At 38.2% G+C, this 27,438-nt stretch overlaps 2 protein-coding genes across 2 annotated transcripts; both read left to right on the top strand.

Annotated features, from left to right (window-relative positions):
* Window positions 1–712: 712 nt before the first annotated feature.
* Window positions 713–13,124, top strand: LOC118820983 (all-trans-retinol 13,14-reductase-like). The gene is made up of 11 exons (XM_036589361.1): window positions 713–941; window positions 2,283–2,465; window positions 3,057–3,298; window positions 5,771–5,972; window positions 6,839–7,036; window positions 7,941–8,060; window positions 8,779–8,917; window positions 9,886–9,995; window positions 10,728–10,894; window positions 11,071–11,230; window positions 11,631–13,124. The coding sequence occupies exons 1-11, from the start codon at window positions 782–784 to the stop codon at window positions 11,771–11,773; spliced, it is 1,824 nt and encodes a 607-aa protein (XP_036445254.1). The 5' UTR covers window positions 713–781; the 3' UTR covers window positions 11,774–13,124.
* Window positions 727–27,438, top strand: LOC118820984 (all-trans-retinol 13,14-reductase-like). The gene is made up of 12 exons (XM_036589363.1): window positions 727–808; window positions 13,688–13,820; window positions 15,425–15,607; window positions 16,472–16,713; window positions 19,232–19,433; window positions 21,003–21,200; window positions 22,214–22,333; window positions 22,832–22,970; window positions 23,961–24,070; window positions 24,563–24,729; window positions 24,964–25,123; window positions 25,690–27,438. Exons 1-12 carry the CDS (start codon window positions 782–784, stop codon window positions 25,830–25,832), a joined length of 1,824 nt encoding a protein of 607 aa, XP_036445256.1. The 5' UTR covers window positions 727–781; the 3' UTR covers window positions 25,833–27,438.

The raw sequence follows: 27,438 nt of genomic DNA, 5'->3' as shown, positions 1-27,438 counted from the left end.
AGAGAAAAGACTTTGAAGTAGTATGAGAATATTATTAAACTTTCAAACGTGCCATAAGCGGCACGTGATTGGTAGAATGACGCCTTTGATGTCTTTGATGCTCGGGCTTGGTGGGCGAAGCTGTGTCACATTATAAGCATCAAGCTGGAAGTCGGTGTGAATCCACAACAGGTCCTCAACACTTTCTAGTGACATTTTTATTTCGTTTGTAGAGGCCTTACATAAGATTTACGTAAGAGAGCGTCACTCTATTTAAACGAATGAACGAATCTGGATGAGGCACAGTTCCTGCCATCCAATTAGGTTCATTATCATTCTTAAAAGCCCAGTATGTTTACTTATAAGGGATAAAGAGAGTTTGTCTTGTAAAGATTAATTTTTTGATTAACCATTTTTGTACATAAAACCACACAAATATCATAAGTGAACCTCAGGGGAAAAAATGAAATGCGAGAATAAACGTATGGTGTGGGCCCTTTAATATTCCATACAGCATCATCATATAAATATCCAGCTGCATTAAAGTGACCTATTGCATCTAACCCACGTCACTTGACCTCCTCCTAAATGAAGAAATAATTTGATCTTTGATAAAGGTTATTAAGTGATGTGACGGGAATGAAGTTGACCTTTTGACGTGTTGCCTGATCGCACTGACCAATCTCGCGCTAGGGTGGCAGTGCGTTTGCGCGTGCACGCGCAGAAAAAGCAGTTAGCTCGGTTTCTGTTCAGTTGAGCTGAGCTGAGTTAGCGCTCCGGTTATCACAGAGCTGCTGCAGTGATGTGGGTCGCGGTCGGTCTTGTTGTCGTGCTGTTGGTCGTGTTGCTCTTCAAATATGTGTTCGGCTCATCCGGACCGAGTCCTTTTGACTTCGACTCCCGCCAACCGCTGAAGCCGATGGTGCTGGACGAGAAGGAGAAGAACAAAGTGCTGAAACAAGGTTGAACACCTCACTAATTTACAGTTTAAATGGAGCTTAGGTCAGTTTCTTCTTCGCCAGTAACTTGTTCGAATTTTCCGGGTCCACCTTAAATGGTGCAGCATTTACATTCTGGCGCCTCTCAGGAGCGGCAGACGCCAGAATGGAACAGCTGCACCATTTAAGGTGGACCGGGAAAATTCGAACAAGAAGCTGGGAGTACCTCATACTGACAGCGAGTTGTGGTTAGCTTCTTTTTGGAAATCAGATAATGGACCACTGCGAAAATAGAAAAAAGGACGTGGGAACCTTTGTCTGGCTTCCACGAAGAGAGATTTTTAATCAGAAGTCTTCCGTTTGGGTCCTGTGGTTAAAGGGGAGTTCCACCAATTTATCAAAAGCTTCTGCACAAATCGGTGGGTGAGATGTAAACAAAGTCATTCAGAGTGATTCGATGTGAAACAGCTCACTGTAGAGAAACCTTAAGACTCCTATTCCCTTACAGTGGTGGTGATAGGAACCAGGGGTCCAGTTATAGCAATTATATTTGCTATGCAAAACCACCGGTGAACCTACACGTCTCTTGTTTTTTATATGTAATGTTGATAATGATAAAATAGTGGCCACTCTAGAACAAAAAAAAATTGGGTCCAGTTTTGCCTTGGAATGCTCTACATGTACCTCTTTGCCATGTTCTTGTTTTTAAAAAATAGGTTCTATGCTAAAAGATACGTTCATAACCATTTCACGAAGTAACTCTGTTAAGGTAGCTTTTAGAGGCTTTGAACTCTCCTATGATCACCACTGTGAACAATTCTGATGGTAATTTCTCTAGAATGGTGCATTTCACATCAAACCACTCTGAATGACTTTGTTTTCATCTTAAAGATTAAATTATGCATGAAATTTGAAAAATCTGTGGATTTCCCCTTTGAGATTAGAGTTTGGTTTGGTGTAGCATATCAGCATTCAGCTACTCTGATACAGAAGGCAGTGTTAAAATAGAAAACATGAAGACAGAAATGCAAGCTTCAGATATCAAACAGGACTGATCTAATCATCAAACCAGTTGATTCTGCTTGGAATCAGTTTATTACGTATATTGTTTGGCTAATACCCAATGTTCAGTTTGTGTATCATTACTACTCTCTTATACACTGTAGCTGAATTATTGTCATTTTGTACATTAATACTCTGTTTTAACCTTTGTCTCACATTGTGTTGTGGTCCCAGCTAACGTGTGGACATTGTAATGTGTGACTTTAGAAACCGCAGCTTAGACATTGTTTTCTGAAATTGTGTTTAATATTCCTTTATATTATGAAAAAATAACCTCTTATCCTTTTCTGCTCTCTACTACAGGCTTTCTCGCTAGCAGAGTCCCCCGGGACCTTGATGCCATTGTGATTGGCAGTGGCGTCGGTGGACTCGGTGTTGCAGTTTTAATGGCGAAGGTTGGAAAGAAGGTTCTGGTACTTGAACAGCACGACCGGGCTGGAGGATGCTGCCACACCTTCACAGAGAAAGGCTTCGAGTTTGATGTTGGTGAGAAGGCTGTTGTATGATCGTGGTCTTCAGCTGAGTTACCATGAGACATATGTACTTATCGTTGTGTGTGGCTATGTTAGTAGGAAGGGGCAGTATGATTGTCGCTGTCCAGACCAGACCGTATATTTCCAAAGTAAAATTTACAGAAGGCAAAAAATGTTTCTAACTTCTAGTGTAGGGTAATGTAATGAGATTTAGTTTTTGAGATTTTGGACTGTTTCTGTTGGTCCATTCCTCATTAAATGTTTACACAATGTAAAGGACAGCTGCTGTGCTCAAATGATGAAGAAAAATGGAAAATACAAAAAAATAGAGATACAACAGTGACCATAATATTGGGTTCTTCAAACGTTTAAAAGGTTCTTCGCACTCAAAAATATTTACAAAATGGTTCTCCGAAGAACCATTTACGGATTTTTTTTAAGGGAAGCAAAAGTGGTTCTACCATGGTATTGTGCAAAGAACCAATTTCAGAATCTTTAGCTTTTAGAGTGTAAGTGAAGAACTCTTGCGAAACTTGACCTTGGCCTTAAATTTTTCCACATTTTCTTATATTAATCACACTGATGACCTCCTTTTCTGGTTCAGGTATCCACTACATTGGTGACCTGGTGGAAAATACACCGATGCGGTGTATATCAGATCAACTGACCAATGGACAGCTACAGTGGGAGCCACTAGACAACCCTTTTGATCATGTGGTTCTGGGGCCCCCAGAGAACCGCCGCGTCTACCCCATCTACAGTGGCCAAAAGCGCTACGCTCAGGAGCTGAAGAAGTGCTTCCCAGGAGAGGAGAAGGCCATTGATGAGTTTATAAGACTGTCTAAGGTGAGAGGCTGAGTGAGCTAGGCCCCCTGTTTCAGTACCAGTTTTAACCATGTTTGCTTGGCCTCGCCATTTCCCCTCAAGGGACTTCCTGACTCTTAAGGGTCATTTAATGACTTTATTAGCTAAAGTAAAGGGTGTTAGATGAGGGGCGAGTGTCTGAGTAACATAAGTGTTAACTTCAGCAGCAGAATTTGCCCAATAATCACTGCAACCTAACACGTTTTTCTTTTCAAACCAGAAAAAAATTACAGACAAAGCTGCTTATAAGCCATTGCAATAAGTACTTCATATTTCAGAACCATAACATTATATTTGCTCAGTTCACACTGGGTTTAAGGTGGCAAACTATTCTGTCTGTTATACGTGAATCCTGATAGAATTTCATCATGTAGGCTACACAGCTAACAACAACAAAAAAAGAAAGGCAAAGACAGCACACAGTTATACTCTTGAGTTTCAGCCAGTTTCAGATGTGCTCAAAACTTGACTATGTTTTACGGTCTTTTACTGTGTCAGTTTTTACATTAGCATTGATCAGGTTGGTGTAACGTGAGTATCAGAAATAAGAAACTCTGATAGCATTAAACAAAACACTAAACACTAAAACAAGCATACAGCTTGTTGAATAACAATTTCAGGGGAATAAATAAGACTAAACTGATAATTAAATCCGATTGAGTTCTCAGTGTAGACTTCCAAAGACACAGTGCATCCAGTGAGGTATTGTTAATCGTTAGAGAGAAGTGAAGTTTTAGAAGTCTATTCCTTAGAATAGACAGTGTCAGACAGTCTTTTATTCACAGCATCTTGCAATAATCTTGCTATAATCATTAGAAATAATCATTACGTAGAAGTAAATGTAACTCTTGAAGAGTCTTGACCTCTCACCTACTGCACTAAGACATACTAGTTTTTTCACACATGGAGTGTCTGTTGTTTCCAAGAGCAATAGGACTATTGCATATGACTGTCTGCCTTTTTATTTGATGCAAGTTCAGGCCAACTTCCCTTCAGTCCTGACTGTGCAAACGCAGTTCCCCTTTTTGTAAAAGTGCCCCCTTTTTTACTTTATTACTGTGATGACTACAGTACTACAGTGTACTGTATACTGCAGTGGACCAGGTATCATTCCCAAAGTCAATAGCAGGGTAAAAATAAATAAATGTATACATAAAAATGGAAAAATAATAATGTATTTTATTTATCTGGCATATTTTTTAAGTTCACAGAGGAATGATTTACATGGGAATGAAAACAAAATATAGAGCAATATGTAATATATTTACTATAGTAAACCATGAAAAGACTGTGATATGTCATCAGAGATTAAGGAAACATGCTTAGTTAAAATACTGGCTTTTCCAACAACAATGCTACAACCAGTATGTTCTCCTTTGAAATTTCTGGTCTTGAGCATAAAGTCTGTTTGTGTTTTAGCCTGTGATCTCACCTACTGCCCATTTCCCAACACTGTTTCAACACCCCGGGTTGCCAGGTATGAAACACATTACATTACGCGACCAGAGACATAGTAAAAGGCGAATAAATATTGGCGATGCATTTGAAAGATGGAGACAGCTTAGAGCCTGAAAGGACTTTAAGACAGATGCTGAGTTCGCTAATTTTCATTAGTGCAAATATTAAGCTTCAGCTAAGGTTAGCTAAGATTACCTTCTTTATCACGGGTACTAATGGGGGGGCAATAATTTAAGTTATTCCAGCAGTTGAGTACTCACATTCACGCTCTCTGGTCCATGTGCAGCTGGGTTTTCGAGGCAGACGAGGCTGAAGTTGGCTTCCTGTTCTCCAGCTTCTTGCTACAATTTTCCCGTTCCACTTTAAATGTTTCAGCTGTTACGCTCCGGTGGGGTGCCAGAATGTGACTGCTGTAACATTTAAGGTGGAACGGGAAAATAACTGGAGAAGATGCTGAGGCGCTAGACTGTAAGGGCTGCACCATTTAAGGTGGAATGGGAAAATTCAAACTAGAAGCTGGAGAATAAGAAGCTGACTTCAGCTTCTTCCAAACAGCAAGTTTTTTCGGAGCATTAGGCTTTTGTTTTTGAGATAACTGTCTTTGCTTTGGCTGCCATACATAGCCAGCCATGCCTCTAGCTAACAATGACAGAGGAATAAAAAAATCCACATGAGCTGGTTTATAATTTGCAAACAATAACAACACTGCAAATGTATACGTAGCTGATCAACTAACAGCGTGTGACTCTTTGTCGCTTGCTCTTAAAGTTTTACGTTGCACTTGTTCGTGTAGGTTCAGTGTTCTTAACCTGGCAACCCAGGTAGAGATGGGAATTTAAAGGGTATTAGACTAAAAGGAGGTGGGGTTTCAGGTATGGTACTCCCCCAAACCTCCATTCCTTAACTCCACGTTGATGCCCAAGTTTTACAAAAAAAAGTCATGTAAACTAAACTATGGTAATAAATGTATGTGTTTCCTGTTCTTTCTTTGCTCAGAAATGTGGTCAAGGTGTTTGGTTGATGCCCGTGTTGAAGATCATCCCCTCTCCGATTGCTAAGTTCCTGGTCTACTCAGGGCTGATCAGTCGTCTGTCGTATTTCTTCCGGTATGGCCCCCGTAGCCTGACTGAGGTGGTGAACGGCCTCACTCAGAATAAAGACCTCAGGGCTGTGTTCTGCTACATCTTTGGGACGTATGGTAAGATCTCCTGTGATTTTTTCTTAATAACTTTCTCTTTTGTTACTGTGGTTTGTCAATGTAGCATTCAGATTTCCCCTGTAAAAATCAATAAACTAATTTCTGATTTTCTTATGTTTTAATATATTTTCTGCATTGTATACACATTTATACTTTTGCTTCCTTTTATTTTTTTGTTGTTTTTTATTTTTTTCTTAAACTGTACAGATGTTTTTTTTTGTTTTGTTAAAATTAAAAGACGTGTTACTGAGTCAGGATAAAAAAGAAAAAAAAACACTAACATATGCTGTGTGCCTGCTGCTATGAGTCACCCTGTAGAGCCTGAAGTAGTTGTGATTTTTAGTATTTATTTTTCTCAGTGGGCAAATTAGGCATTGACATAGTTCTTTGGGAGAACTTTAATATATCTGAGCCAAGCTATTGTTTGTATAATAGAATTAGAGCTCAGTAGAATCATGCTGTAATATTTTTAACAGAAATACTAAAAATCAGATTGAGTCTCAACCTCAGAATTAAAAAAATTGGCACGTATTCAGGTGCTCTTTATTATTTGCGTTGTCGAAAAGTGTACTACATCAAGCCACCACTCTACCATATTGAATCAAATTTTGAATATTGTGTATCATTACACCCCTAATTAAAATTACAGGGGTCCACAGCAATCACAGAGGTGCCGCTTATAGATGTGATTGCACATTGTACATACATTGCTTGAAAACAGCACATGAGTATTATAAGAAACCTTGGCTTCACCAAGAAACATTAAAACTTTGTTCTGCCAATTATTCTGTTCCTGTTAGCTTTTTAAATATTCATTTGCTTATTTTCTTTCAGTGTTTTTGATACTGATTGGTGTGTTTGTTTAGGAAACATACCAAAAGAAGCCAGTTTTTCCATGCATAGTCTGCTTTTGTGCCACTATATGCCTGGTGCCTGGTACCCTAAGGGAGGAGCAAGTGAGATTGCCTTCCACATGATTCCCATCATAGAGAAGGCAGGAGGAGCTGTCCTGGTCAGAGCTCCCGTCAACCGCATCCTCCTCAACGACGCCAAGGAGGCTATAGGTAACCTCAAAAACATGTACAGCTTCTTTTCTCCTTAGGGGGTGTTTGACAAAGCAGGATTTCTGACTAAGTAAAGAAATGAGAACTGAGATGGTGTTATATGATTTTTTCTCCTCAATACTGATATTGATACCTTAAAATATTGACCAATACTTATACGGTATTTTTTATTTAAAATTTACTGAGCTTTAAAATGGCCCAGTTTTAATTAAACTTCACTAAAAGAACCAGCACAGTGGCTGGAAGTTTTGTCAAAAAGTAAAGATTTTCATAGTTATTCACCCACCCCTACTCTGTAAACTTTAAACAGTAAGTTGAATTTAAAAAGGATGGCAAACAGATTGCCTCACTTTTTCTAAATGAATTAACTCGTTTATTTCAACTTGAGTAGCATAAGTAAACTGTTAATTCTTAAGTAAATTAGTGCAGAAATTCTAAACTTCAGGATCAAAAGTTAATATTTCTAAGCTATATTTTTTAGACATTAAAATGTGAGTTGTTCAAATATAAGTAAACTGTAGTAAAGTATACTGTTATCCTTTACAGCTATACTCAAATCAAGTCTGTCCCAAACCCTATTTGAGTTGGATTACTTTTACCTGGTAAAGTACTGTAATTTCAATGGATCCTGCACTGTGTGAAGTTTTCACTCTAACAGTAATAATTCTGGCCTTTGTATGTGGCTTACGCTTGGACTCCCTCAGTAATAGCATTCCTGTTCTAGTCCAACTCATGCTAAAAGAACATCAGAACCTGCTTATAGTGTGTCGTTATCAAGCATTACAGAACCTCCTCTGGTAAAACTAATCCAGCTCCAGTAGTTCTATAGATAATGTATTAATTTGAAATTACTCAAGATGTATTCCCGGAAGTGTTTTGACATTGCAGTGGGGTGTGTTTGCAGGTGTGAGTGTTATGAAGGGACACGAGGAGGTACATGTGCATGCTCCCATCGTCATCTCAGATGCTGGAATCTTCAACACCTACCAGCATCTCCTGCCCCAAGAGGTGCAGGCCATGCCAGGTGAGGGAGACAGAAAGGAGAGAGGGCTGGAGAATAAGAATGCAGAATGAGAAATGGACTGCAGTTTTTTCATGCCAGTCATATTTTTGGCAGATATAAAGACTTTTATTTTTTTTACTGTTATTTATCAAACATCTGTGTTAATTTTTCACTTCCATATACCTTTTCACTCCTTACATCCCAGCCTTATTACATCCTAATCTATATTATTCAGTAACTACACAGACTACAGTGTAACTACACAGCAAACTGGTTGAGTTAAAATAAAGTTATAAGTATATAATGGAAGCTGGAACCTGTTGGCGAGTCCTGACCATTTAAGGGGTTAAGTAGGCCTCTCACGATCATAATGTTAGCTGACTGATATTTGGTATATAAATAATTGCAACTAACGATTTGTCTCTTTTGTTCATTATATGCAGCTATTAAAAATAAAGCCTAAAGTGGCCAAATGGGCTGATTTGCTATTTTGCTTTCAAGCTCTTGGTGCTTAGTGGCTCCCAACTGGTGACAAACACAGATGGAGTTCAAATAAACAAACATCACTGTTCCCCTTTAAAGGTCTTGTAGCACCTGGCAGAACTTTTAGGCCCTTTTGTAATAATTGTGACAGGCTTACTTCTAAGTTCTTATAATCTTGGAACAATATTTAAAACTCCAAATTAAAATACAGATACTGTATCCTGTGTGCATGTGTTTGCATGTGCGCGATTGACAGCGATCCAGAAGCAGCTAAGTTTTGTGAAGCATGGAGAGGGCGGACTCAGTGTCTTTCTGGGTCTGGACGGGACAAAAGAGGAGTTGGGTCTCGAAGCCAAAAACTACTGGGTCTTCACCGAGAACAACCTGGATGAGCTGTGAGTGCCTCCTTTCTCTCTGTATCACCACTGCAGCACATCCTGTGCTTTCAGAACTCTGTGCTTGTGATATACAGCACACTCGTTTTTCATCCTCCACCATATGCCATCCTGAACTGTGTTTTTCACTGAATATTCAAAAACATGAACTGACCAAAATGAGAACAACTAAAACTCACACATGCTCACACATGCAAACTCAACGCCTTTTGGTAAAATTCAATGATTTTAGTGCTGAATATGCCATTCATGTGAACCGTGATTTGATGAATTTTTAGTTTTGGGACTTTTGTGGGTGGGGTCTACTGCCAGCTGGACATTCTGAGGGACAAACTGAGTCTGAGGGACTCTTCTCCTCTAAACACAGCACAGTAGTTTTTTAACAAGTAAATAAATTGGACTTTATCTTGCTTGGTAGTTATAGTTAGCTTAACATATTTGCTGATATATTATTCTGCACTGTACTGCATTCACAAACAAATGTCTACAGTAATACAGGATCATGTATAGAATTAAGCAAAGCTTGTATTTTTCTCTGTTGAGTGTGAAAAAAAGGGAAAAAACACTTGTTCTGTGAAGAAAAGCATAAATGCTAATAGCAAAGTTATAAAATAGCAATTGGCACATCAGTATACCGTTCTAGATTACACTCTGGTGATGAAATAGTGCTTGGTGAGTTTCTAGTCAGTTGGAAAAGTAAGAACTAAACTGCTAAATTGTCATTGGCTTGTACGTGTTGCCAAAGACAAAAGAGAACACCCTTTAATACAGTTAAGTCCTGTTGGTACAGATCATGTGCAGGTACCACAAGCCATAAAACTGAAACCTTCAGTACTGGTCAGATGGGCGAGGCAAAAAAAGCACAGATCCAGTTTTCTAGTGCCAAAAACAGCGTTATATAATTGCACTAATCTCCTGTTTCTGTTGTCTGCTGATATTGTGCCTCACACACCTTGTTTTCCTACTAGGATGGAGGGCTACAGGAAAGAAGAGAGGGAGGAAGCTATAAAGAGTGTACCTCTGATTTTTATTGCCTCGCCATCTGCCAAAGACCCCACCTGGGAGCAGAGAAAGCCAGGTAGAGTACGGGTACAGGGACACAGGTGAACACAGTGCGTTAAATTTAACTGAGTTATCACCTACGATAACAAAGGCATAGTGTAGTTCCACATTAAGGGTCCAAGGCAGGGGAACCTAAAGTTCGATGTTTGTGGTGGGCCACAAATAAAGAAAGTATAGCAGTTAAGTAGGCTTCAAGATATTTAATTTTATTTTATAACATTAAACAATTTTTTGGTTACTAAGATACTTCAAAAATGAATAAGTTATTTATAGTGTAAAAATATGTTGTTCCACTTTTTGGATGAGGGGGTAAGCTTTGAGTATGTTTGTGGCAGGTTGGCCCATGGCCCACACTGTGGGCAGCCCAGGCCTAAAGGCTTATTGACGATCAATAAAAGCAGTTGATGACTGATTCTTTCCCTAGGAGCATTTCAAATGAACGTCTGCATGTGCTACTAATAGATTACATAGTTATAATCTCTTGATGGTTGAACTCTAGTTACTTTGTCCATTTGTGTAGATTATAGTAAGATAAACATATCTCATATCTCGGCCATGTTTGTGATAAGAGAAACATTCTGTGTGTTTCTGGCCACACAAGACTGAATGGGCATTTCAGATTTTCTTCATAAGTGAATCATTCATATTTAAACAAAATCATTCAGAGGTTTGATGTGAAATGATTTAAGTATGTTAGCAGACAAGTTCTCACTTAGGAATTTGTGTTGAATTTTTCTGTCTTTTCCAGGTAAATCCACTCTGAGTCTGGTGAGTTTTGCCCCCTACTCGTGGTTCGAGGAATGGAAAGATGACAAGGTGAAAAACAGGGGGGCCGACTATAAGGAACTAAAGGAGACCCTCCTCAACTCCCTTTTGGAAGTGGTATATCAGGTCTTCCCCAAGATCAAGGATAGGGTATGAGCACATTACTTGCTCTAATACACCCTCTGCCTTATTGTCTCTTCCTCTCTAATAAACTCAGCAGTTTTTCTTGGCTTATTTACTGAGTAGAATTTTTTCTCTCTCATCTCTTGCATCTTTAAATGTCTTTCTGTTTCTAACACTCACTATCTCTTTCACTCTCTTTGCAGATAGAATACATGGATGCAGGCACTCCCGTCACCAACCAGCACTACATAGCAGCTCCTGAAGGAGAGATCTATGGAGCTGACCACGGCACTGCCCGCTTCAGTGCAGAATTTTGTGTCTCTATAAGACCACAGACACCCATCAAAAATCTCTACCTCACAGGTGTGTGTGTGTGTGTGTGTGTAAACAGATTTGTGGTGTGTAAACCTTTTACTTCATCAGGGTACAGACTACGTAAATGTAACCTCAACGGTACAACAACGCACCCTTAAGGGTCCACCTCAGTGGTGTGAGGGGTACCGCCCCAGTGCCTTTTTATGATAGTACAGTACGATTTACAACTGCAGCACATCAGTGTCTATATCTCACAGTGACCATGACCTTGATTGTACCACAGGTAATATTTATTATTAGCTTTTAAGACATGGATGACACAAAAAATTGATTCTAAAAAAAGTTTATTTACATCCCACAAAGTAAACAAGTTCTTTTAAACAGTGGTAACTGCAGAATTACAGTGCTGTGTATGTCCAGACTAACGTAAGTTTATTACTCCTTTTAGGCCAAGATCTGTTTTCGTGCGGCTATGCGGGCGCGCTGGCTGGTGCTATGGTGTGTGGCTCTGCGATTCTCAAACGCAACCTTTACATGGACGTCTTAGCCCTTTGCGTGAAACTCAAATATGGCAGCAAGAAAGCTCAGTGACCACATCAACACTCCTTCAGTCCTGGCTGAGCACTGTAACAGTGGAAAGAAGCATTCGAACCCAGCTGAACCACAGTCCTGATTCACGCCACTGGATGCACTTTTTATGCAGTATTATTGCATATAATATACAGTCGTATGCAAAAGTACACTTCCTCTTCGGAGAACACACAGCTACACTTTTTAATGTACAATTACTGTTTATTTGCCAAATTTAACATACTTGGGGGGCTAATGTGAAAAATGTTTTTTTTTTTTCCAGTATGTTAAACTAATATAAATAAATATACATGGTGAACTGCAATTGGTAGGAAATTACCATATTTAAGTGTGTTCTCTGTAGAGGATGTGTCAACTGTTTTCACTTAGAAAATTCAAGTTTTTGCATACGCTTATGTACAGTAATATGTAATACATAAATTAATTGCTGATATATGTTTAACTAAATTACAAGCTTTTGTGTTTTGGAGAGAAGCACTGATCATTACTTTACATTTTTTAGCACTTTTTCCTAACTTCCTTCAATCTTTTCCTCATTTTTGGTCTAATTCATTCTGTATTCTGTATTATCAGTGTTTCAGAATGCTTTAGTTTTCCTCTTAATCGAGCTGACTGCCTTTGGGGATCTCCCCAAAATATAGTCTGAGAAAAACAAATTAGCTTTTATCTGCTAATAAATGTTTAATCTCTTCAAATTGAATGTCTGTTTAGTAACACCAATCATTTGAACCCATGTAAATAGTTTTGTGGGTGTACAGTTGGTGTTTGGAGATGATTTTCAGATGTCTAATGTGATTTTTCTTGTGAGACGGTTTGTTAGAGGAATTGTTTTTTCAAGTCCAATATTTGGAATGATTTGTAAGTTTGTTTAGATTTTAAACATTTCCATTAATTAATGTGCTGAATTGAGCACATCAGTAAAAAGAGGGAAATGGACATGAAATATAAACCTGCTGTGAGGATTAACAGTGTAAGTAGTTTTGAGTGTTGCCGGTTATTAATTGTTACTATTTCTTTATGCTGCAGTTACGTAGGACTGATGTGCCTTATGGTTGTTTATTTTAAAGATGAAATAATTGTTGAAATGTTTCTTGAAATGTAGGCATTTAAAAACCTAACTGAGTGAAATTTCAGCTCTTATGATCTGATGCCTATTTTTTAAAGAAGCCAGCCTAACTGAAATTAGTTGTCTGCTTTCTGGCGTATTGTTTGCTATGTTTACTAAAAGTATGTATGTAAATGTTTGCACTGACATGGTCTTGTACTGTATCTCACAGTTCTGACTATATAAAGCTGCTTTAAAACGCTGAAATGGTTTTAATATCCTGCTGCAATAAAGATAGAAAACAACTATATTTGTCAGAGGTTTTATGAAAACAAAACGTCCTACTGAAAGCAGTGACTGCACTGCATTTTATTCACTGTAAAGAAAGAAAGGTGGGTTAGAAAAGCTCTGCTGGTGGCAGCACAGTGCAGGAGCAGGAAGGGGAAACTTCTGCCCTCAACATTTGGACTGAAAACTACACTATTAGCTTCTGATCAGTAGACTGTGTAAATGGTATCTGTCCATCCCTCCACTGTGAGGAGGCATTACTGTGTCTAAATGAATGGGTTTGAGAAGCCATTACTGATGAAGGAAATAGACAAAAATTGCGTTAAAACACCGAAACTGGAGGTGGAGCGTGAAGTATAAGGTTTAGTTGTGTGGAAAAAAATCCCTCCAAAAAAAAAAGCCTTCCGGAAGAAAAAAAAAATCAGAGTTGACCTTTGGATTTGTTGCCTGATCACACGGACAAATCTCGCGCGAGGGCGAAAACGCACGCGCAGACAGAGCCGTTAGCTTAGCGCGGGTTCAGTTCAGTTCAGGTCAGCTGAGCTGCTGCAGTGATGTGGGTCGCGGTCGGTGTTCTTGTGGTGCTGTTGGTCGTGTTGCTCTTCAAATATGTGTTCGGCTCATCCGGACCGAGTCCTTTTGACTTCGACTCCCGCGAACCGCTGAAGCCGATGGTGCTGGATAAGAAGGAGAAGAACAAAGTGCTGAAACAAGGTTGAACACCTCACTGCAGGGACATTCATACCTGTTTAAACGAGGCTGAATTCAGTTTCCTATTCCCCAGCTTATCCTGTTCCACCTTAAATTGGTGCGGCAGTCACAGTAACTGTTTCAGGTTTAAAAAAGTTAGCTAAATTGCTGCGCTTAAGGTGGAACGGCCTCAAGCGCTTGGAGTGTAAAGCTGCACCATTTAAGGTGGAACGAGAAAGTTCGAACAGGAAGCTGGCGAGTAGGGAGCAGAGACGTTAGAGAGGACTTTGTTGGAAACTCCTCAGCCTCAGCCTCGTACTGACACTGCGCGAGGGAGTTGTAATTAGCTCTTGGTGGGGGTCAGATAACAGACCACTGCGAAATAAAACAGTGGGAACCTTTGTATGGAAGACGAGGCTGAAGTTAACGTTAGCTTCTTATTCGAATAAGAAACTGTCACATTTTCCGTTCCACCTTAAATGGTGCTGCAGTTGCACTCTGACGCCTGTAGATGCATCCTAACCGAGAATCGCATATTAAATTAAAAAATTCTCTTATTTACGTATTGTATATTACACAGTGGTTACACAGCATTTAGTATAGATAATTCATTCTCTGTGTTAAAAACGCGCCATCTACAGGTGCCAGGATGTAACTGCAGTGTCATTTAAGATGAAACTGATAACTCGACCAAGAAGACAACTTCAGCCTTTTAAATGGAAGCCTGTTTCTTATTTCTTATGACTTCTTTAATTATGATATGCCACCTCATAATAATGATGTACTTTCTCATAATTATGACTTATCATCTCATAGTTAAGAAATAGTATCTCATAATTACAGCTTGCTTTCCGTTATTGTGACTTACATTCTCATAATTATGATTTAGCATCTCAAATTCTGAGAATAATTTCTCATTATTATGAGATACTAAGTCTTTATTGTGAAAAAGCATATTGTTTTTTTTTTCTTTCAAAAGCCAAGAAATTGGCTTCCATACCTTTGCTTGGATTTCCCAGTGAGATGTTTTTCATCAGAAGTCTTCCGTTTGGTTCCTGAAATACAAGCTTCAAATATCAAACAGGACAGACGATCCAGTCATTAAATAAAGCAGTTCAGTGCAATACAGCATGACTCTGCTCAGAATCAGTTTATTGAGTATATTGTTTGGCTAATACCTAATGTACCATTTGTGTAACATTGACACTCTGTATCTCACACACACACACACACACACACGCGTGTGCACACACACACACACACACACACACACACACACACACACACACACACACATTGTCCTCTTGGGTCGCAGGTGCTGGACCCTATCCCAGTGGTCATTGGGCGGAAGGCAGGAAACACCCTGGACAGGTTGCATCTCATACATTGTAGCCAAATTATTGTAATTTATTTTCATGTAATACTCAGTTTTACCCTTGTCCCACATCTTCCTTTCCTCCTTTAGCTATTGTGGTCCCAGCTAACATGCTACTCTTACCATACGTCACATACATTATAGTCCTGAGTTGAAACTCTTTAGAAACTACAGCTTTGACTTTTCCTGAAATAGTGTTTATTGTTCATAATTTAAATAGTAATCTCTTATGTTTTTCTGCTCTCTACTACAGGCTTTCTTACCAGCAAAGTCCCTCAAAACCTTGATGCCATTGTGATTGGCAGTGGCGTCGGTGGACTCGGTATCGCAGTTTTACTAGCGAAGGTTGGAAAGAAGGTTCTGGTACTTGAACAGCACGACCGGGCTGGAGGATGCTGCCACACCTTCACAGAGAAAGGCTTCGAGTTTGATGTTGGTGAGAAGGCTGTTGTGCAAATGTGATTTTCAGCTGAGTTCACTTGAGACAAATGGCCACTTTTCATGGTGTTTGGGCATGTTAGTGATGGGGAGACAGAATTATGTGTTTCCAAAGTAAAAATTGCAGAAGGAAAAAAAAACGTTTTTAACTTCTAATGTAAGGTAATGTAATGATATTTCAGTTTTAGTTTTGGCCTGTTTCTATTGGTCAGTTCCTCATGAAATGTTCACACAATGTAAAAGAAATGCTTTTCTCAGTATATTTTGGCTATCATGAGTACTTAAAGAATTTCCAACAGCATTTCATTAAAATAGATATTATAATTGAGCGCCCAAGTGTTGTATCTGTGTACAACAGCAACGTTTATGCTGCTTGATTAGATATTGTGATATTGTGTGAAATGTTTAATTGCAAAAACATTTACTGTACTAGTGCATTGTATCTGATTTGATTCCATTAAGAACCCTGTTTGAAAAAGAAACGTGAGGTGTAAAGAACCTTTGGAAGGTTTAAAGAACCTTCTTATAAATTAATGATCCTGTATCAACTTAACGTTCTTCATAGAACCTTTTCATTATGTGGAAGTTCCTTAAACATTTCAAAGCTTCTTCACACTCAAAAGTCTAATTTATAAAATGATTTACCAAAGAACCATCCACTGAAAAAAAAGGGAAACAAAAGTGATTCTTCCATGATATTGTGCAAAGAACCCATTTCAGCACCTTTATTATAACAAATTAAAATTATATATTTTTATTTTAATATTTAAGAGTGTAAGTGAAGAACTCTAGTGAAACTTGACCTTGAATTTTCTGCATATTCTTATATTAACCACGCTGATGATCTCCTTCTCCAATTCAGGTATCCACTACATTGGTGACCTGGTGGAAAATACACCGATTCGGTGTATATCAGATCAACTGACCAATGGACAGCTACAGTGGGAGCCACTAGACAACCCTTTTGATCATGTGGTCCTGGGGCCCCCAGAGAACCGCCGCATCTACCCCATCTACAGTGGCAAAAAGCGCTATGCTCAGGAGCTGAAGAAGTGCTTCCCAGGAGAGGAGAAGGCTATTGATGAGTTTATAAGACTGACTAAGGTGAGAGGCTGATTGAGCTAGGCCACCTGTTTCAGTACCAGTTTTAACATGCCATGTCCACTTGGCCTCGCCATTTCCCATCTATTAACTCCCCAACTCTATCTTAAGGGTCATTCCATTACTTCATTAGCTCAAGTGATGGGTGTTAGATGAGGGTTGAGGGACTTAGTTACGCAAGTAACAACTTCAGCAGCAGAATTTGCCCAGAAACCGCTGCAACCTAACACGTTTTGCTTTTCAAAAAAATTACAGACAAAGCTGTTTATAAGCCAAATACAAATACACATTTCAAAACCATAATGTTCTATTTGCTCTGTTCACACTGGGTTTAAGGTGGCAGACTATTCCATCTGTTATACATGATTTGTGGTAGAACCTCATTACTCTGCTAACCTGCATGGTAAAAGCTACAAAGCTAACAACAATAAATAAGAAAGGCAGTACACCACAGTTCAAACCCAAAACTTAAAGCCACATGCAAAGCAATTATTCAACTTTATGTATGTCATGTTTAGAGTTTTCAAAAAAAAAAAAAATTTGCATAAAGTTTGCATAGCTAGCTATATAGCTCACTGAGGCTAATCTAGCCAAGGGCAAATACATTCCGAAAAAAAGATTGAAATGGAGACCATGTCTTTTCAAAGACAACGCACAGTTGTACTTTTGAGTTTCAGCCAGTTTTAGATGTGCTCAAACCTTATGACCATGTTTTATGGTCTTTTATTGTGTCAGTTTTGGCATTCATCTTGGTCACTGTGGTGCAATGTGAGTATCAGGAACAGCAAACTCTTTAACAGCATTGTTAATGTAACATGCCAACCAGATTCAGGCGCTCGCGGATGTAAAACACAAATGAGGCTTTACTGAAAGATTCAAAGTCCAGAGTTGTCACAAAACAGGCAGGGGTCAAATCCAAAAGGCATAGCAAAAACAAACAGATGTACGTAACACAGAGCATACAGTCCAAAAGGGAGAGGCAAAGGCGTGGTCAAAGATGCAGGCAAAAAGGTCAAAAAACAGGAGTCAGATGATAAGGCAAACAATCCAAAGGGCAGAGCAAAAAGGCAGAGTTGAAAGAACGAAAGGCAAAGGTCATACACAAAATACAAACAATGGATAGATCGCACAGTGAATACAATACCTCGCAACCAGCTAAGGCTAAAGCCCAGGCTTATAACCTAAACTATACAAGTCATATGACCAACAATACAGGTGTTTGACATTAGTACTGATTGGAGCGCGATGACCTGCCAGGAGTCTGGTGATCTCTTGGAGGATTCTGGGAGATGGAGTCCGTATGAGTGTCTGCGTTAGAGGGAAGTTCAAAGTCATGTGATCTCTGGGAGATCGAGTCCAGATCCACGCTGGGACGCTGTGGATGCATGACAGTTAAAACAAGCAGCCATCTTATTGGATGCCGGCTTTTTTATTTTTATTTACTTATTATTATTTTTAAAAAAATGATTTTAGGGGCATAAATAAGACGAAACTGATTATTTCATGGGATGATCATCCAAATGAGTCCTTGCTGTATTTCCAAGGATACATTGTAGTTTTCAAAACTCCAGTGAGATCGTATTATTCATGGTATTTTTAATCGATAGGGACAAGTGAAAAATGTAACCTGTTTTGGCTTCTGTGCTTTATGCTTCGTCTTCCTTTAAAAGCTCTTTTTATGTAGGTGATTTTATGGATTTGTTTGCTGCTGTTTTGCGTGTTCAGTATGACTGCAAACCATATTTCTTCTCATAAGATGAACGAATTCTGTAGTACATGTTACATCTTGCCATAATCATCAAGTAAATGTAACTCTAAAAGAGTCCTGACCTCTCACCTACTGCACTAAGACATAGTATTTTTTTACACATACTAATGCAAATTCAGGCAAGCTTTACTACAATCCTGAGTGTGCAAATGCAGTTCCCTTTTTTGTAAAAGTTTCCTCTTTTTAAATGAACTAATAATGATTTTTATTTATCTGGCATCATTTTTCAGTTCACAGAGTGGTTTGCAGAGGGATGAAAGCAAAATATAGACTTAATAAGGCTGAAAATAAGACACGCATAATGCGCTGTAAACATTAAAAGAATAGAAATATCTGTGAAACAGAAAATTACTTGACTCATTAGGAGGCTCTTGCTACAATCCATAGTGTAGGGCTTTATTTCTATAGCTCAGTATCTTTTAGGCAACATTTTGCAAGTTCATATCATACCTTCAGTGTATGGTGGTAGTATAAGGAGAGGGAACTCTGAGAACTTGTGCTGAAGCTCTGGACCAAGGAACCAAGGAACTGAGAGCAGATAGGGTGATGGTGGGAATGGCCAAATCTTCATCACGTGAAACGTGAAAGGTAGACATGAGAATTTATAGGGTGTTAGACTGGAAGGAAGTGGCACGATCCTTCCCCCAAACTTATTCTATAACTCCATGTTGATGCCCAGGTTTCACAAACAAAAGTAACGTAAACAAGAAAATGGTGATAAATGTATGTGTTTTCTGTATTTTTTTTTCTCAGAAATGTGGTCAAGATGTTTGGATGATGGCTGTGTTGAAGCTCATGCCCTCTCTGATTGCTAAGTTCCTGGTCTACTCAGGGCTGATCAGTCGTCTGTCGTATTTCTTCCGTTATGGCCCCCGTAGCCTGACTGAGGTGGTGAACGGCCTCACTCAGAATAAAGACCTCAGGGCTGTGTTCTGCTACATCTTTGGCACGTATGGTAAGATCTCCTGTGATTTCTTCATAACTTTCTCTTAAGTTTTGCAACTGTGTTTTGGCAGTGTAGCATTCAAATTTCCCCTGTAAAGATCAGTAAACTACACTTACTAATTTTTCTTGATTATTATGACTTTATTTTAGATTATTGTCTGATTTTCGTGTGTTTTAATGTATTTTTTTAAATATTAAATACATATTTATGCTCTTGCTCCCTTTTATTCCTTCAGTTATTTCTTTCTTTGGTCTTTGTCTTTAAAGTAAGATGTAAGATTTTTTGTTAAAATGGAAAGAAATAGTATTACTGAAAAAAGAACAAAAATAAACCACTCTAAAATATGCTGTGCATGCGCTGCTGAGTCACCCTGTAAAGCCTGAAATAATAATTAAAAATTGGAGGAGTCAAGTAGGAAGTTTTTGGGACCACATCACACACACAGGCTCAAAAAGAAGGTCTGGCTCGATGTTTAGGTTGCAAATGCAAAATCAACATTACACTGATGAAAATATGATGACAATAGTGGATGATTTACTCAGATCATTGGAAGATGTGTCCTTCACCAAGTTCTTCTGTGCATTGTGTGCCATTACACATTTGTCCCAGAGAGGTCTCCAAATCCCCAAATCTTACATATTGCATCTTTAACAGTTAACAGTGTCAGTTTGTGAAGCACTTTGAATTACGTTTGCTATTATAACACGTGCCTTGTAAATGATGATTGAATGATCGATCAATGACTCAAATCAGTCACAAGGCTAGTGCCCAGTTTAAAAAAAAAAATTAAAGAAATTAAAGTTTTGAGGCTTTAATTTCTTCATATTTGCTTGTTTGTGTCAGATGTTAAAATTAAGGATGTAACAGTTTTAATATGAATACGATTAATAATCAAAAAATCAAATTTGAAACAGTGTACTGAAATTTAAAACTGTATCGCTGATACATGTCTCGGTTTCTGTCAGGGGTCTCTCATTTACCATCTCTTGTGGAAACCACTGTCAGTGATCAAAATAGCACTATGTTTATATTCTATTAGAATTAAGTGGGTAGGGAGGGGGTGGGGCTTATGTTATGCATGCACCTATTGCTCAACTGACTGGGATTTTTGTAAATCAAATATGAATTCTAGAGGTTACGGTTTTTAGGAGAACTTTTACAGAACTTTTACATATTGGAGCCAACCCAATCTGTGTAGAGCAGAATTAGAGCTCAGTAGAGTAGTTTTTTTTAGCAGAAATATTGGAAATTAGATTGAGCCTGGACTTTAGAATTGAAAATCATATCAAATATTAAAATATGTGCATATAATTATAATTTTGAATATTGTGTATCATTACACCCCTAATTAAAATTACAGGGGTCCACAGCAATCACAGAGGTGACACTTATAGATGTAATTGCACATTGTACATGCATTGCTTGGAAACAGCACATGAGTATTATAAGAAACCTTGGCTTCACCAAGAAACATTAAAATTTTGTTTTACTGTTTGTTCTGTTCCTATTAGCTTTTTAAATGTTTGTTTGTTTGTTTTTCTTTCAGTGTTTTTGATACTGATTGGTGTGTTTGTTTAGGAAACATACCAAAAGAAGCCAGTTTTTCCATGCATAGTCTGCTTTTGTGCCACTATATGCCTGGTGCCTGGTACCCGAAGGGAGGAGCGAGTGAGATTGCCTTCCACATGATTCCCATCATAGAGAAGGCAGGAGGAGCCGTCCTCGTCAGAGCACCTGTCAACCGCATCCTCCTCAACGATGCCAAGGAGGCTATAGGTAACCTCAAAACCATGTACAGTTTCTTTTCTTCTTCAGGATTTCTGACTAAGTAAGTCAGAAATGAGAACTGATCAGTAAGGATGTTCTTAACTGGAGATTGTGTGACATGATTTTTTTCTCGACGCTGATATTAAAACATTGAGTATCAGTCAATACTCAATTTTATTTAAAAACTACAGAGCTTTAAAATTAACTTTTTTTTCTATAAAACACTTCACTGAAAGACCCAGCACAGTCATTTTATTTTTATTTTTGTTAAAAAATAAAGATATTAACAAACTATTGTCTATACTATAATCACCTTCCAAAACTTTCTCAAAAAGGATATGAAAATAAGTGTTTTTGTACCTAGTTTTCTTGGCCTCACTTTTTCTAAATTAATGAACTAATTAATTGCAATCTGCAAATTGGTTTTAACTTAAGTAAACTGTGAATTCCTAAGTAAATTAATTCTGAAATTCTATACTTTAGGATCAAAAGTTGTATTTTCTAGATATTCTATTTTCTAGACATTTTCTTTCTGAAAATCTTAAATTATTTAAGTAAAATATTAGTTTGTTTAAAAGTAAGTAAACTGTAGTGAACTATACTGTTATCATTTGCAGCTATATTCAAATCAAGTCTGTCACAAACCCTATTTGAGTTGGATTAGTTATACCTGGTAAAGTATTTTTTAGTATTTGTAATTTTAATGGATCCTATACAGATCTGCACTGTGTAAGTTTTTAGTCTAACAGTAGTCTAATAATGGTGGCCTTCTGTATTTGGCTGAACCTGACACTCCCTCAGTAATAGCAGTCCTGTTCTAATCCAACGCATGCTAAAAGAACATCAGAACCTGCTAATAAACATAGCCGTGTGGCGCGGTGGCGTTTGTTACAGATGGTTACAGAATCTCTGTGGCTAAAATTAATCCAGCTCCAGTAGTTCTATAGATGATGTATTAATTTGAAATTACTCAAGATGTATTCCCGGAAGTGTTTTGACATTGCAGTGGGGTGTGTTTGCAGGTGTGAGTGTTATGAAGGGACACGAGGAGGTACATGTGCACGCTCCCATCGTCATCTCAGATGCCGGAATCTTCAACACCTACCAGCATCTCCTGCCCAAAGAGGTGCAGGCCATGCCAGGTGAGGGAGACAGTGGAAAGGAGGGAGGGTGGGAGAATAAGAATGCTGCACAGAATGAGAAATGGACTCTAGTTTTTTCTTGCCAATGATATTTTTGTTAGATACAGAAAATTTGTGTAAAGTTCTAAAAAAAAAGCTTGTGGTTTTATGAATTTATCAAACATTGTGTTAATTCTTCTCTTCCATTTAACCTTCCACTCCTTATATATCCTCCTTTATACTCCTTTAATATAATATACTCCTTTAAATTAAAGCACAGGCCTAAAGTGATTAAATGGGCCGATTTGCTATTTTGCTTTCTAGTTGTTCATACTTGGTGGCTCCCAATTGGTGACACACACAGATCGAGCTTAAATAAACAAATGTAATAATGTAATAATTGTGACAGGCTTACTTTAAGTTCTTATAATCTAGGAACAATATTTAAAACTCCAAATTAAAATGCAGATACTGTATCCTGTGTGCATGTGTTTGTATGTGCGTGTGCGCGATTGACAGCGATCCAGAAGCAGCTGAGTTTTGTGAAGCATGGAGAGGGCGGACTCAGTGTCTTTCTGGGTCTGGAAGGGACAAAAGAGGAGTTGGGTCTTGAAGCCAAAAACTACTGGGTCTTCACTGAGAACAACCTGGATGAGCGGTGAGTGCCTCCTTTCTCTCTCTATCACCACTGCAGCACATCCTGTGCTTTCAGAACTACTGCCAGCAGAGAATTCTAGGGCAAACAATCCTTCTTCCACCCCAAACACAGCACAGCAGCAGCTCATGGTTATCATTTGATCAACCCACAGATATAGAGCCAATCAGAACTAAGGTACTGTTACCAAACAGTGGAAAAAAAAGACTCAAATTTTGTGAGCAGTGTACTTGATGTAATTCGTATGTTTGAATTTCTTTCTTCAGTAGCAAACGAAGGGTAAAGAAGTTAACATGTAAAGTATCATTGTTGGCAACTAAGTGAGTCTTCCATTTAGTTTGCATCTGAAATTGAGACTGATCTTTTGACCTTGGTATGGTGAGCTGTATATTTTTAACAAATAAATGATGTGAACTTAATCTTGCTTGCTTAGTTATATAGTTAGCTTACCCTATTAACTGATATGAAACATTGTTCTGCACTGTTCTGTGTTCTCACACAAAATTTCTACAGTTATACAGAATCATGTATAGAATTAAGCAGAGCTTATATTTTTCTCTATTCAGTGAACAAAAACACTGGTTCCGTGGAGGCTTGCATAAATGCTAATAGCAAAGTGATAAAGTAGCATTTGACACATCAACAGACCATTCCAGTTTACTCTCTGGTCCACTCACTGGTGATGTAATAGTGCTTGGTGACTTTATACTCACCTGGCAGAGTAAAAATTAAGCTGCTAAATTGTCATTGGCTTCAGTTGTAAGTGTTGCTAAACACGGAGGAGAACACCTTCAAGTACAGTTAAGTCCTGTTGGTACCGATCTTGATCAGATGGGCGAGGGGAAAAGGCACAGATCCAGTTTTCTAGTACCAAAGGTTTTGGTACTTCATGCGGTGGAAAAACAACATACAATTAGTGTACTATAGTTGCATTGATCTCCTGTTTCTGTTGTCTGCTGATATCATGCCTCATACACCTTGTTTTTCTACTAGGATGGAGGGCTACAGGAAAGAAGAGAGGGAGGAAGCTATAAAGAGTGTACCTCTGATTTTTATTGCCTCGCCATCTGCCAAAGACCCCACCTGGGAGCAGAGAAAGCCAGGTAGAGTACGGGTGAACAAAGTGTGTGGGATTTAACTCATAAAAATCAGTTATCACCTGCGATAACAAAGGCATATTGTGGTTCCGCATTAATTATTTTGCACTAAATGTTTAATTAATACCACATTTGTATTGATAGGTAGAAGAAAAGAGATTTTATTATGTTTTGGATTTGATGAGAAGTTACTGTTGTTTTGAGGCAAGTGTGTGGTAATTTAGATATTCAGTTTACACAGTGCTAATATGGTACCATTACTTGTTAGCTACTTTAGCCTCATAGCTCCACCTAAAGTCTAGGAAAGTTCAGACACCAAACATGTCTTAGTTGCTCAGCTGCGTTTGTGGTAAAAGGAACATTCTGTGTGTTTCTGGCCACACAAGACTGAATGGGAATTTCAGATGTACTTCATAAGTGAATCATTCAGATTTAAACAAAATCATTCAGACAGGTCCTCCCTTCTGAATTTCTACTGAATTCTTCTGTCTTTTCCAGGTAAATCCACTCTGAGTCTGGTGAGTTTTGCACCCTACTCGTGGTTCGAGGAATGGAAAGATGACAAGGTGAAAAACAGGGGGGCCGACTATAAGGAACTAAAAGAGACCCTCCTCAACTCTGTATTAGAAGTGGTGTATCAGGTGTTCCCCAAGATCAAGGATAGGGTATGAGCCCATGACTCACTCTGATACACCTTCCTCTCTAATAAACTTGTTTGCTTAATTTACTGAGTAGAATTTTTTTTCTCTCATCTCTTGCATCTTCGAACGTTTGTGTATATCTCTCTTCTCATTTCTTATCTATATTATCTGTCTTATCTTGTTTTCTTGTTCTTCTTTATTTCTGTATTCCCTTCTTTCTTTTTTGCTTTCTCTCTCTCCTTGTCATTCTCTATGCAGATAGAGTACATGGATGTAGGCACTCCCATCACTAACCAGCACTACATAGCGGCTCCTAAAGGGGAGATCTATGGAGCTGACCACGGCACTGCCCGCTTCAGTGCAGAATTTTGCATCTCTGTGAGACCACAAACCCCCATCAAAAATCTTTACCTCACAGGTGTGTGTGTGTGTGTGTGTGTGTGTGTGTGTACAGATATATGGTGTGTAAACATTTTTGTTCTTCAAGGTACAAACTATGTAAATGTATCATCCAAGGTACAACTTAAGATCCAACTGTACCTTTAAAGGTACCCTAACTGAGTTTTCCCTGGGGGGAAAGGTGAATAATTGTACCTTTTCATAACTTTTTATTAAACATTTATTAAAAAACAGAATATGGTGCAGTTATGATTGCTAAAAGGTACTGAAGACGTAGCTTTGGGGATACCACCTCAGTGATTTGAGGGGAACCACCCCAGTGCCTTTTTATGGAAATATAGGCCTCTGTAAGTATATGTAATATTTATTCTGTTCACATAGTGCAACATGTATTTTTTGGTTTGTATATGTACACAATCATATACAAACAGAGTGCTGTACTGTGAGATTTATAACTGCAGCACATCAGTACCAGTGTCTCACAGTGGACCATGACCTTGATTATTACATCCTGTAGTGTAAATAAGTTCCATTAAACAGTGGTAACTGCAGGTCTAGACTAACATAAGTGTATTATTCCTTTAGGCCAAGATGTGTTTTCGTGCGGCTATGCTGGTGCACTGGCTGGTGCTATGGTGTGTGGCTCTGTGATTCTTAACCGCAACCTTTATGTGGACGTCTTGGCTCTCTGCAAGAAACTCAAAGAAGCCAACAAGAAAGCCGAGTAACCACAGCAACACTCCTTCAGTCCTGGCTGAGCACTGTAACAGTGGAAAGAAGCATTCGAACCCAGCTGAACCACATCCATGTCGTCTTCATATGAAGAAACCCCTGCCCTGTTGACCCCACTGCTTTATTCTTCCATCTCTACTAAACATTTCCACTGGAACTTGCTCACTAAATAATGCCTTCATATTGACTTTATCCCCCTTTGTAACTCTTAAAAGGGAACAAATTTAGTGAATTTTACTGAACATATTTTTTATGCAATATCATTACATATGATATGCAGTCATATGCAAAAGTACACATTATTTACAGAGAACACATGGATACACTGTTTAATGTACAGTTACACAATTGTACAATTAAACTGTTTGTTGAATGTAACATGGGGAGGACATCATGTGAAAGTTATGGCACATTTTATGTCCAGTATGTTAAACCCATACAAATTACACATAAATATACAGTGTGTACATTGTTCTCTGTAGAGGATGCGTTAACTGTTTTCATTTAGAAAATGAACAAAACGTATTTTGACTGGGGGCGTTCAAACTTGCATATGACTCTGTATGTGCCTCTATTACACACGCAGTAGTATGTAATGTGCATAATTTAATTGCAGATATTTTTAACCCTTTTACAAGCTTTACCAGTTTTCAGCCTTTTTTGTGTTTTAGAGAGAAGCATTTTTTTTCCCCTTAATGAGCTTTACAGTAGTACGTCTCTACGCCTAGTTTACATTCTGTATTATCAGTGTTTCTGAATGCTTTAGTTTTCCTCGTAATCGAGTTGGCTGCCTTTGGGGATCTCCCCAAAATATAGTCTGAAAAAAATGAATTAGCTTTTATCTGCTAATAAATATTTAATATCTTCAAATTGAATGTCTGTTTAGTAACACCAATCACTTGAACCCAGCTCTTAGTTTTTGCAGTCATACAGTTGGTGTTTGGACTTGATTTTCAAAAGGTTTGTTTGATTGACAGGAATTGTTGTCTAAACAAATGGAATCTGAGATTTTTAAGCATTTTCTTTTTCAGATTTTAAACATTTCTATTAATGTGCTAAATTGAGCACAACAGTAAAAAGAGGGAAATGGACATGAAATATAAATCTGCTGTGAGGATTAACAGCATAAGTAGTTCTGAGTGTTGCTGGTCATCAGTAGTTACTGATTCTTTATGCTGCAGTTACATAGGACTGATGTGCCTTATGGTTGTTTATTTTAAAGACGAAATAATTGTTGAAATGTTTCTCTAAAAGAAATAGCACATCAGGCATTAATTTTTAATAATCAGTTTACGTGATTAAATGTTTGAACTGTGGATTTTGCTGAAAGAAAATGTATTTTATTACCTTTTTGAGGCATTAAAAAACCTAATTGAGGGAAATTTCAGCTCCTGTGATCTGATGCCTATTTTTTAAAGAAGCCAGCCTAACACTACAATTGTCTACTTTCTGGTGTATTGTTTGCTATGTTTACTAAAAGTATGTATGTAAATGTTTGCACTGACATGGTCCTGTACTGTATCTTACAGTTCTGACTATACAAAGCTGCTTTAAAACGCTGAAATGGTTATAATATCCTGTCGCAATAAAGATAGAAAACAA

The sequence above is a fragment of the Colossoma macropomum genome, unplaced genomic scaffold, assembly GCF_904425465.1.
Source record: "Colossoma macropomum unplaced genomic scaffold, Colossoma_macropomum, whole genome shotgun sequence".
NCBI lineage: Eukaryota > Metazoa > Chordata > Actinopteri > Characiformes > Serrasalmidae > Colossoma > Colossoma macropomum.
This window is presented reverse-complemented; position numbering and strand designations above follow the sequence as displayed.